At 32.2% G+C, this 12,363-nt stretch overlaps 2 protein-coding genes across 3 annotated transcripts in view; both read left to right on the top strand.

The window, feature by feature from the left end:
* LOC129757891 (disheveled-associated activator of morphogenesis 1-like) overlaps nucleotides 1–12,363 on the top strand; it is a 278,522-nt gene that overhangs the window by 226,207 nt on the left and 39,952 nt on the right. The gene's annotated exons all lie outside the window — the stretch shown is intronic.
* On the top strand, nucleotides 6,864–7,592 carry LOC129757892 (tetraspanin-11-like). The gene has a single exon (XM_055755267.1). The coding sequence runs from the start codon at nucleotides 6,902–6,904 to the stop codon at nucleotides 7,553–7,555; it is 654 nt and encodes a 217-aa protein (XP_055611242.1). The 5' UTR covers nucleotides 6,864–6,901; the 3' UTR covers nucleotides 7,556–7,592.

Here is a 12,363-nt window from a genome sequence, read left to right as displayed (position 1 = left end):
GTCCTAGTAGTCAATAGATAGAAGGAAAATAGAGAAAAAGGATTGAAAGATTCATAAATCATGCTTTAGGACCGAGGTCACCTCTGCATCCTAGCAAAGTAATTTTGGTTTGAAGGGTTGGGTTAAAGGATATGATCGGGAGACACGTTTGACTAGTGTGACCTTTTATTTGAACATCCTACTGTCCTATTCTAAAAGCCAAAATTGTTATTCGTTACAATCTAAGTGAATAAAAAGATATTGTAAAAAAAGAAGAACTACCTTACTTTCCTAATATATAATAACACACTTGTATCTCAAGTGTATACTCTTCAATTAATTTGCTAATCAACTTTCAACAAAAGATTGAAATAAAAAGATTTTATGGATTATCAACAGTGCTCAAGATAATTAATAAATGATACGAAAGAGAAAAAAAACTAATTTTTAATCTTTCAATGCTCCATCAATATAAGCCCCAGGTTTAGTAGAGAGTTTGTGTAAACAAAATTTTACCCTTTTCTTTAACATTGTCATACATGTATTAGTTTTCTTCTTAATAAAGTACAAAACAAGTTTGATTGAAAAACTATTATCAAAACTCTGTATTGTCAGATGTCAACAAAATATTTTTCAATGATTTGATATTTTACTTTAAATAACTTTTTTGCAGTGTAACGATATAACAACAAAAGCAAAATTAAAATGTTAACATATATATAAACAATCAATTAAAATTTTTTTTTCGCTACTATTTTGTGTGGTGGAAACATACAATTCAATATGAATACAAAAAAAAACTTGAAAAAGGGGGAAAAATTATCCACAAGAAGTTAAATATGCCCTTTAAAATACTCAAATTCAAGTTCTTTGAACGTTTCATTAGTCATAAGCACACTATTTCCTCTATTAGAGATATTAATTAATTATCATTCAATAAACATGACTCAGATTGAAATATTTTAAACTTTTCATTCAGCAGAACCACTCAGATTTCCTCTATCAATTAATAATGAACAACGAATATATGATCAGAAATAAAAAAAAAACAGAATTTTTATTGTTTCACTAAAATAAATATGAATTGTAAAATTTACAGATTTTTCTCTAATTTTGTTTATGCGATATGATTGAATATATAAAACAATTCGTAATCCTCTTATATTTCGATTTTGTTTCTAGTTTTGACTTGTATTAAGAAAAATCCGATCAGTAGTAAAGGCCGGTATAATTAACTTTCCAGAACTACGTTTTTTAAAAGTATTTCTTCTGGCACAATTCTTTTTTTTTATAATATCTTTATTTGAAACGGCTCATACCGTTAAGTTTTAAGGAGCCAAATCCGTTTTTAGTTTTTTTTACAATGGTCTGCTTAGCTTAACACTTTTTCAGAAGAAAGAAGAATGATAGGAATGCGAAATATGAAAATAAAAAGAATTATAGACGTAGATCGATAGCTTTTAGAAAAAGGTAGATTTCGAACATGTAGTCCAAGTCTTTCACAGCGAGCACGTCCCTCACTGGACAATTCATTTGATTAGAAAAAAAAATCCCTTATTAACAGCAGCAAATTGTTAAATAATAATAAATTATAAAAATTTACAACGTATTTTCATTTCATATTCACAGGAACCGTAACCAAGCTTGAAACCAAACCGAAAAAAATCTTAATGTTAAAAAAAAAAGTTTTGCATAACTTCATGCGATTTCTGCAAAAAAAAATCCTGAATGTATGCTGCTTTTAAATAAGCCTTGTGCACAAGTTTAAAGGTAACATACCGTTGAAATATTTCCGTGGAAATGTCTGCAGATATATTAAACCTTTACTGTGAAATCATCGTCAAAATTTCGAAAACTTCGATTCAATTAAGAAGTATGTATAAAAAAACACTTGTTGAATCAACAGCTTAAAAACTATCTAGAGAACACAAGAAAAAACACTTAGCTGTATCTGGATCTTTTCTTTATTTCGATGTCCACTGATCCAATATCGGTCCGGAGGGCCCAGCACCAGCCCAGGTTCGTCACTTGGAAAACATTGTTTTTCCGGAGAAATTATACTTTTTATATTTTCCTTCGCTTGAGATAAGTAAAAGGCACTTCACTTAATAATTACACGAATAATTACATTTTTTCCTATTTTTTTGGGGTATTTAAGAGAGAAAAATTTCTTCGGAAGAAAATTTTCGACATTTCACTCCGGCAACGCCTACTCTACTCAAGTATACCATCAGCCAAAGTTATTCATAAAAAGTACACTAAGATTTTTTTTAAAGCGGATTGTTTTTGCTCAGTTTTTCTTACATGACTTCCATTCACAAGATTTTTTGCAATAACCAGTGTTATTTTCCACGGTTCTCGGAAATCAACACGTTATGTGAGAAAAATATTTCAAGTTCTACATGTAAACAGCGGATTTGATATCGCGTAAATAACCTTTGTGTAATAACAAATTTATGTCATATTTGTTTTAAAAAATTTGAAAGCTCAAGAAAACTGCCATCATTTTATACTTTTAACAATTTAGTCGAATAAGGTAGAGTATGGCAATTTAACTAAGATTCTTTCGAAAAATTAAGCTCTAAAAACATTTGGAAACAACTTAAACTACATATATTTTCTTCATACCAAAATTATTTATATTGCATTGGTTGAACGTGCTCCACAAACGCTTAACTGAATCTTGCTGTAACTATAGGGTTATTCAGTATATTCTCATGTAAACTCTGAAAAATTGATGCTTATTTTGAGAAAAAAATATGTAATCGATTTTTTTGTGTTTTTTGCTTATTTTGAAAAAAAAGACGTATTGGAAAGATTTTTTGTGATGAACCAATGAATTGAAATTTGATATTTTCCAGTGTGTGTCAGTGAACTTGGTAGAAGTTTTCCATGAAAAAAGGGGGACATTTTGAGGACAAAGCGGGACGGCGGGACTTTCGATACCCTAACCTGCCGAATGGATTCCTCATATATTCTCCAACGTGTCAACATGTACGTCTCGACCCGAACACTTCAACAACGACAATTACTCTGGATCCCCTATCACTATACTGCATATAGCCGAAATCACCCGTTGGATAAATGTTGTGAACGTTCCAATTAAGTATACCATTTGTTCGATTTTAACATATGTAAAATTAGTTTTGAAATAGCTATAAGTCGTTTTCCTTAATCTTAAGATACAAAGTCTGTGAGGTCCACTTACCAAAGACAAATCAATATACAATTATTTTTGAACCATTATATCCATCTGCATGATGTTTGTGTAGAAACGGCATCCAATTTTTTTTTTTCAAACATTCATTCTGTTACAAATCTTGATTGACAACCAAACCAGACGGCTTGGACCATGGCTTAGAAATACCACTTTCAAAAATTGCGATGTACAGCATCACTTTCTGTTTAGACTTATGTTTAAACTTGTATTTAATGTTCGGAGATGTAGTAGAACTATCCTTAAAATAGTATCGATCGTTTCCGGGGATGTGCGTCTTCGAAAGAGGGAAGTAACTTTCTTCCAAAATAAATCATTTTCCGGAATAATTGTTTATTATCCAGCGTCATTGGAATGTAAGAGTCGAAATCTGATCCTCAGTGTATTCTGGGGATCTTGTCTTCTTGAGGCACGCTTCTTGTTTCGACGGCATTTTGAACAAAACTGGGCAAACATAAACAAAACAAAAAAAACTGGCGAAAGGAGGAGAAAAAAAGCTAACACATACACACTCTCATTTTTCTCTGAGCTGCTTTATGTTTGAGTATTTGGACCCAAAAAAAAATCCAAAATCCCGTTACATACAATTGGTGTTCTGGATTGCCCATGTTCCTGAGCATTCGAAAAAGATTTTCTCCGAATTTCAGGAGCAATACGCAATGTTGCAACCTTAGTGTTTAGACAACTGACTGGGATCCGGCTCGAAGGACCGTATGATTTCTTGATTTTTTTCCCCCCACCGCACAGTGGTCCAAAATGCGAAAAACGTGATCGTTGCTTATAACTTTTTTAGGTCACATTTTAGCATATTGGTGTCTTCGGAGAAGTTTGTCAGTAAAAACAGCTCTATAATAAAAAAAACTATCATTTTTCTGATTAATCCCCTTACAAGTGAGATAAAATTTCTAACTTCTCTGTTATAGGTTTTATCTCTTTAATGTCTTCGACAAACTTGTTAAAAATCAAATTTTCTACAACTTTGTCTCAGATGCCAAGTTTCTAAAATAATTATTATCCGAGATATCGGCCAAATAAGAAACTTAACCTCTAAAAATCAGTTTTTTGATAATAACTTTTTTCAGTAAATTTTAAGTTTAATAAAATGTTCCACAAAGTTGTTTGTCTTACTAAAATACACCACTTTGTTGAACATTTTAAGTTTGTAAAATGTGATACTGCAGAGCTATGTTAAAAAGATTACCGAAAATAGGGCTTTTTCACGCATTATTTTACAAACACCGGGCAACATCGGGCAGCCCGCTTTAGATGCAAAATAAAGTCGAAGATTTCGTCTACAAGTTGCAGGTACAATCGTTAGTATCCACTTGTATCCAAGCGAGATACATTATTTTTACTTTTCCATATTTGCATTAAAAACAACGATTTCTATGAAAGCACATACAGCGAATTCTACTAGGTACGTGTGTTTTCTTCTAGTTTTTCCCTGCGCGATGTCAGAAGCAAAGGTTTAGAAGCGCATTTGTATTATTAGCATCTCCAGCTGGTAGAGGATATCTATTTTAATTGAACACACAATAACCTGTACTAGTAATACAAATGCGCTTCCAAACCTTTGCTTCTGACATCGCGCAGGGAAAAGCTAGAAGAAAACACACGTAGGAGAGGCGGGCTATATGCGCATATTAAGGAAAGCACTCATTTTCTTCCATATTCCAATAGATAGGAGTCTGAAAACTATATGCACATGAGCGGAAATCTGTTTTACATACGTTAGAGCTATTTTTCTGTTAAAATCTCTTACAGTTTTTGTGAAAATAATTTTATAATAGAAGAAGTCAAAATAGCCGATTTCCGAAATTGGCGGGCTAAACGCGCATATTTGTGTTTTCAGCCATATTTCATTTACACTTGCAATATTTTGATTTTATTTCATTGAAAATGGTAGGAACGGATGTTAAGCATACGTCAAAGCTGAAATTTTGGTGAAAATTTTTACATCACTAGTTCTTTTGCATGAAACATAGTTAAGTATGCCATATGGCCATATTTCATGGAAATATTTTGATCATATCGTATTTTTATCAGATCATTATTCAGTTCTTGTTTTTGTTGTTCTTGTTGCAAGATCATGATTTGAGCGTAGATTTAATGTTTAAATGATAAAAAGTAAAAAATTTATAAGACTTATCTATTTTTTTTTATATAGGCATTTAACCTGCCTTGATATGAGCATTCAGAACCTGTCACTTATTCCAATCATTTATCATCATTATCATCTTATCATTTAGAACTTTGCCAAAAACTTCAATTTGTTGAATTTCCGATTTCCAGATGAAGAAGAAAGAAAAACCATTAAAATTTTTGTTCACAGAATCAGTACGCACGATATTTAAAGTTCAATATATTATAACAAAACTGACAAAAATCTTGTTTGAATTTTTAAATTTTTTCGACTTTATATAACAATTTAATGTATTCATGCCATGTGTTAAAAGCGTATTACCCTCAAACTGCACTGATTAGATATCATGAATCTCCAGCCATATTGTCGATCGGCTGTATGCGCATATTACCCAACATGCGCATTTAGGAACACTTCCCCCTACCTAGTAGAATTCGCTGTATGTGCTTTCATAGAAATCGTTGTTTTTAATGCAAATATGGAAAAGTAAAAATAATGTATCTCGCTTGGATACAAGTGGATACTGACGATTGTACCTGCATCTTGTAGACGAAATCTTCGACTTTATTTTGCATCTAAAGCGGGCTGCCCGATGTTGCCCGGTGTTTGTAAAATAATGCGTGAAAAAGCCCTATTTTCGGTAATCTTTTTAACATAGCTCTGCAGTATCACATTTTACAAACTTAAAATGTTCAACAAAGTGGTGTATTTTAGTAAGACAAACAACTTTGTGGAACATTTTATTAAACTTAAAATTTACTGAAAAAAGTTATTATCAAAAAACTGATTTTTAGAGGTTAAGTTTCTTATTTGGCCGATATCTCGGATAATAATTATTTTAGAAACTTGGCATCTGAGACAAAGTTGTAGAAAATTTGATTTTTAACAAGTTTGTCGAAGATATTAAAGAGATAAAACCTATAACAGAGAAGTTAGAAATTTTATCTCACTTGTAGGGGGATTAATCAGAAAAATGATAGTTTTTTATTATAGAGCTGATTTTACTGACAAACTTCTCCGAAGACACCGTTATGCTAAAATGTGACCTAAAAAAGTTATAAGCAACGATCACGTTTTTCGCATTTTGGACCACTGTGCACCGAGTAGGTACTCGTAATTACAACGTGTTTAAATTAGGTCATGATAAGAAATTGTAGTGGTAGAATAGAATATCTGAATTTTTCTCATTTTCCTATCTAAAAGCGCCGTAAGTTCATCTGTTTGCCATCGATTACCTTCATTCGTAGATTCATTCAGCCAATAAGGTTCTTCAAATTTTCTTTTTGAATATTAGCTTTACTTATTTAGGCAACATTCGTCGCTAAAGTGTTTGTTTGTTTGTCTAAAATGACGTCATTTTTTGCCTTAAAAACTATATTCACGCAAAAAAACGAAAAAAAACACTTTAATTCTACCATGATGAAAGTAAAAGAGTTTTTAAAAACAAAATCAAAGTAGGTCTTGTTTTGTTCTGAAAAGTAAATATTTTTGTGTAGATTATATCTGAAGTCTAAACTAATTTTTTTAAGCCTCAAACGAAACTAACAGAACCCACCAGAGCCATGGGGCAGTGCACAGCCCGGACGGCCCTGATGGCATTCAATCTGCTGTGCTTCCTGTGTGGCATGGCGCTACTCATCACCGGTCTGGTGCTGTGGAATTCCATGGACACGGTCAATCTGAACGAGAATGTGGCTCTGCACGTATCCAACATCAATGTCGTATTCGGAATTTCCATCGTCCTGGCATCGTTGTTGGGTCTTTTCGGAATCCTGAAGACTTCCCACCGGCTGTTGTGTATCTACGCAATGCTTCTGGTCCTTCTGATCATCGCCCAAATAACGCTGACCATCGAGATAAATTGGAGCAAAAGACACCAGGACGATATCCGTAAGTCGTTCGAAGCGGTTTTCGCCAGAAATATGTACATGAGGAGGGAACCTCCGATGGAGCTCGTTATCAATCGGATTCAACAGAAGTACCAGTGCTGTGGGTTGCATTCGGCCGCCGATTGGGGAACGATTGTGCCCCGGTCCTGTTGCAAACCGGGAACTGCTAGAACCGGCTGTGTTCCGTTTAGTTCCGGATGTAAGTCCAAGATGGACCAAGCTGCATCCGACGTGGCAACCACCATCGGATGGGGGCTTTCCGGGACCGCTGTGGTAGAATTTGTTTCGCTTGTTTTAACTTATGCGGTGATCGGTGAAATTTCCTAGAGGAAAAACAAGAGGAGAGGGCTATTTATTTTGAACTTATGAGATGGGGTTAAGACCAATAAATTTAACGGTATTTAATCTAAGTTGTGTACTTTATCTTTTTTTAGACTGTCTTTACCCGTGTCGTACTTGAGCAAATGAATGAGAGAATGTTTTACCGAAGTATGGCTCTATTCGACAAAAGGAAAAACTGGAATGAAACTAATACCTTAGGGGAAACTCGTCTTCGGCCTGACAATATTGATTGTTCCAAAACGTAATATTCCTTACGTTTTGGTTAGCATACCCATATAAAAGGTTGCAAAAATTCAATGCCTATTTAACAAATCTCTGTGCCGAAAATGCGCCTAAACATGCAAACATTATTCCAAAGATGATATAATTGGAAAAGCCCTACTGGCATAAATTCATACTCCCACCCAAGCAACATGATGCATGACCACTACATTCGAGTGAAACAAGAAAAACATCAATACTAATGTTATGTAATCGGTTGGTACATCTTTGTACCTGAAAATAATAACATTTTCGTAGGTGATGGAAAGAATAAGAGAAACATGAGGTATTAAAGAAAGAAAGAACATAAGACGTAAATATCATGAATTTTTCGAAAAAACGGCGCGTTAGCCAATTTCACCACGGTGAACATGATGAAATCGGCCACCACGAACAATCGAGCTCTGCCGATCAACTACTGGACCTTCTATCGAACAGAAAAACATTTTATGGGATTTTCATCCTGTTGGATAATACATCCCAAAAAACATATAGTGAGAATCGAACTCACTGCAACATCTTATCTCGGCTCGCCAGTCCGATATCCAGTGGTACCACCTGAGTCGGTTAGCAAACGAAAGTTTATTGTCAATCCTTAATTTCAAGAACAATGATGATTTTTTTATTTCTCGAAATGAACATTAGAATAAAGAACATGATTCAAGTGCTAGAATTCAAATCAAATTCAGTTAAAACATAAAATAGAAATAAAAGGTAAACAGAATTCAACAATAAAGACTTTCAAATATAAATCCAGTGAGAGAGAGAGCTAGGTTCAGTTATCAAGATAGAAATTCAAAATCAATCTTTAATTTCAAAAACTAAAATCAAAACTCTTATTAGAAAACAAATGGATAATTTGAACAAAGAGCATTCTTGTCATTTCTTTGTTGAAAACGGCTCAAACTTTAGGAAAACTAATGAGTATTGTAATGTTCAATCAAAGCTGAGAATCTCTGAGAAAACAAGCAGAAAAATTTTTCAAATTTCGGATATCGAAGGCTGGCAGATTGGAGTTTGAAAATTGTGGTTTTCTTTAATTGATGTTTTTCGGCGATTGACGACGATAAATAAGACTGCTATTGTTTACGTTTCGGCTTACTGAAGCTCAGTCATCCTCCGAAAAACTATATCAATTTAAATATAGTTTTTCAGTAAGCCGAAACGTAAAAAAAAGCAGTCTTATTTATCGTCGTCAATCACCGAAAAATATCAATTAAAGAAAAACACAAGAAAGTGCAGTGATCAAAACCAAACAAATAAGTTTGAAAATTGAAAAATTAAAGACCGTATTCGTTTTTTATTCTCGGATTTTCAATATCAAGGTTCATATTGCCCTGATTTTTGTTCGACTATTTTGAAATAAAATGTCCGAATTTTGCCATATTTTTAAATTAAAAAAAAGCCAGAAATTCTTGCAACCTGCAATTTGTTTATTCAATACAATTTCAGGTCGCGGAGAATTTGTATTGAATAAACAAATCAACAAATATAGTTTGAATTACAAACGCTGAATTACAAATCCTGAATTAATTTATATTTTGAGGGGCCTCAGATTTCATAAACTTTGAACTTTCAATATAGTTTGCTAGTTTTGATAACTGTTTACAGAAAAACTTATAATTTTTATCTCCTCGGGGGGCCTCCTTGAGCCGGAGCTCGAGGCAATTTCCCTCATTGCTTCTCCCACCACCCCCCCCCCCCCCCTTTATCCTTGCTAGTTGATAAAATGCTTCCTAATTTCGCCATTCTCAAGTTAGAGCTAACCTAAGCAACCAAAAGTAAAAGCTATCAAAGTAATTGCTATTTTCTTATTCATGTCACCGTATCAGTGACTCAAAAATGGCTCTAAAATAATAAAAAAATCAAACACGACCCAAAATAGTTTCCAAATTTTTATAAAGATTACTCACAAGACTACCAAAAATCTAAAAGGACGGAGAGATGAATGAACAAAGACTTGAAAAATATTTTAAAAACTTGAATGGGTTATCAAAAGACTCAGGAATGTCAAAAATTTACAAAAAAAAACCCAAAAATATGTCAGAAATGTATTATAAAATTATCCGAAACGAGCTCCAAAATTACTTAGAAATAATTGTGAAATGACACAAAACTCAATAAAATATCACTTCTTAGTGATTAAACAATGGCTCAAAAATATTTTAGAAGATTAATCTGAGTAACTAAAAATTGACGAATGATTTCGAAATGCTTTAGAAATGGATCGGAAAAAAGTTAAAATGAATCAAAACTAAATAGAAAGTGACTCCTAAGCAAGGTTGCTGAAAAAAACCAGTGTTTTTGAGAAAAAAAATCTGTGATAGTTTTTTGTGTGCTATTTCCTTCAATTTCATTGGAATTTTATGATAAATTGGATATTTTTTTTACATTTAAGTTGGGTAAAATCAATTAAAATAACCAATGTTATCATATTTTTTTTTAATTCAAAGTAAAAAATCTAAATTTTATATTGGGAAAAAAAATCTAATTTTGGAAATCCGTTCAAAATTTAAAAAATCTGAGGAATCTGTAAATTTTTCAAAGGTCTGTGTTCTGTGACACAGCTTCTTTGATGCAAATTTGCTCAAAATTCTATGAAATTACAGATTTTTCTGTGATTTCGGCAACCTTGCTCCTTGCTCCGGCTTGGTGACAATTTTTTTTTTCCTAAAATATTTCTGCTTGAACTATGCATACATAAAGAAAAGAAAAAAAATTGTGTAGATTCTACCTAATTATTCAGATTTAAGTTATTTCACATTAGAAGATATTTATTTTGAATCCTAATTTTCGAAAATTAGTACTTAGCTACCATTGTTTTATGAAGTAAGATTTTAGTTTAAAACTTTGTAAAATATATTTCTAGCTGAATTTTCTCCTGAAGATTCAGTACAAGTTTTATGACCAACAAAAAAGTTTGATTATCTTAGTTCATAATTAGTATCATGTGAATAACTATTTTAAGATAAAATCTAGATTTTTCATATAACGAGATCCTCAATATAAATATCAATTTTATTATATTTGTGATTTCTGGTGGTTTGTGTTGCCAAATTGACTCTGTAAAAGTGTAAAATTTTATTTTGAATCAAAAATCTTAATTTTTTTTTTGTAAATTTATTTTCGGCAAATCGGTGAAAATGTATATTCTTGGAGAAATAATATCAGCATAGAAAATTGATAAAAATGGATAGAAAATTTAGGAGAAAATTTACAAATGTTGAAAAGAGCAAAAGAGCATTTTCCCCTTACTTTTCTATACATATTAATCAATTTTTAATTCTGATATTCTTTCTCCAAGAATATACATTTTCGCCGATATGCCGAAAATAAATTTACGAAAATCAATTAACTCATGGTAAACTCATCTTATGAATCAAGAATCAAAATTATTAAACTGCGATCTCTTGCAAATTGATTCCGTAATGGTTAAATTTTAAGTTAAAAATCGACCAGCAGCTGATTAGGAGGAAAATTGTGCTGCTTTCTATTTTTACGTCTGATGATGGGTGAAGCAAAGTAACCCGAAACGTCACGTGAAAATTAATTTGCTGCTTTACTCACCGAGAAATATCAATAAGTGTAAAAATTATAACAACAACCGGTGATTAAATTATTTTCATCAGTCTAATCTTGTTAAAATTTGATATTCGGGATGAAATTTTTATCAATCAATGAAATTTTGTTGAAAATCTGTATTAGAATTGTGTACCTGGGAGAAGATTTCTAGGGTTTGGCTTTAGTTTAGAGTCGACATTGTTACTCTTGAATCATTTTAGTCGTTATCAACAATTTTATTGCAGAATTGTAGTCATCAATTTCAAGAAGAACATTTCACTTGAAAGTTTTGGACCCTAATGGAGGGGGAGGGGGGGTTAACCCCCAAACCCCCTCCTCCATCGTTCGTACAGCAAAGGTCATGGTTTGAAATGTCTTTAATGTATTTGGTCAAAAAAGAAAAAAATGCTAGATTTCAATTCATAAATAGTTGCAATTTAAAAAAAAATCAGATTTTTTTATTTAAAAGTAGTTTTTTTAAGGCATTTAACTCATAAAATTTTTTTGTGCCGAGTATTCATTTCACCTTTTTTTTTGTGGTGTTAGTAAGAGGGGCCGTAATCGTCCACGTGAATTTGACAAAAGGTATAAAACAGTTCAACCTGATAAAATTGACAAGATCTACTAAATTTTAAAAAATAAACAAAATTTTCAATGAAAATATTCCCTCGATTTTCAAAATTGCCAAAATTGACAAAATTGTAAAAATGTCAAAATTGACCAAATTGGTAAAATTGACAAAATTTTTAAGATTTGCAGAGTTATCTAAAATATCAAAATTGACAAAATTATTAATATATTTCGATTCATCATTGTAAGTAATTGTAAGAGTTTTAAATTTGAATTTCCGATTTTTTTAATCAACTGTATTCAAGTGTAGTACTTACACTAAAGTATTTTCCGGAATTGCAAAAAAATGTGTTTGCAACTCGCTGCAAAACCCGATTTTTTCTTTACTTACCGTAATCATC

Source organism: Uranotaenia lowii, chromosome 3 (assembly GCF_029784155.1).
Source record: "Uranotaenia lowii strain MFRU-FL chromosome 3, ASM2978415v1, whole genome shotgun sequence".
NCBI lineage: Eukaryota > Metazoa > Arthropoda > Insecta > Diptera > Culicidae > Uranotaenia > Uranotaenia lowii.
Note: the sequence above shows the minus strand (reverse complement) of the source record. Positions and strands in the feature narration are given on the sequence as shown.

What these genes read in the sequence shown, in the direction of transcription:
- LOC129757892 (XM_055755267.1), top strand. Translation starts at nt 6,902, where the DNA reads ATGGGGCAGTGCACAGCCCGGACGGCCCTGATGGCATTCAATCTGCTG.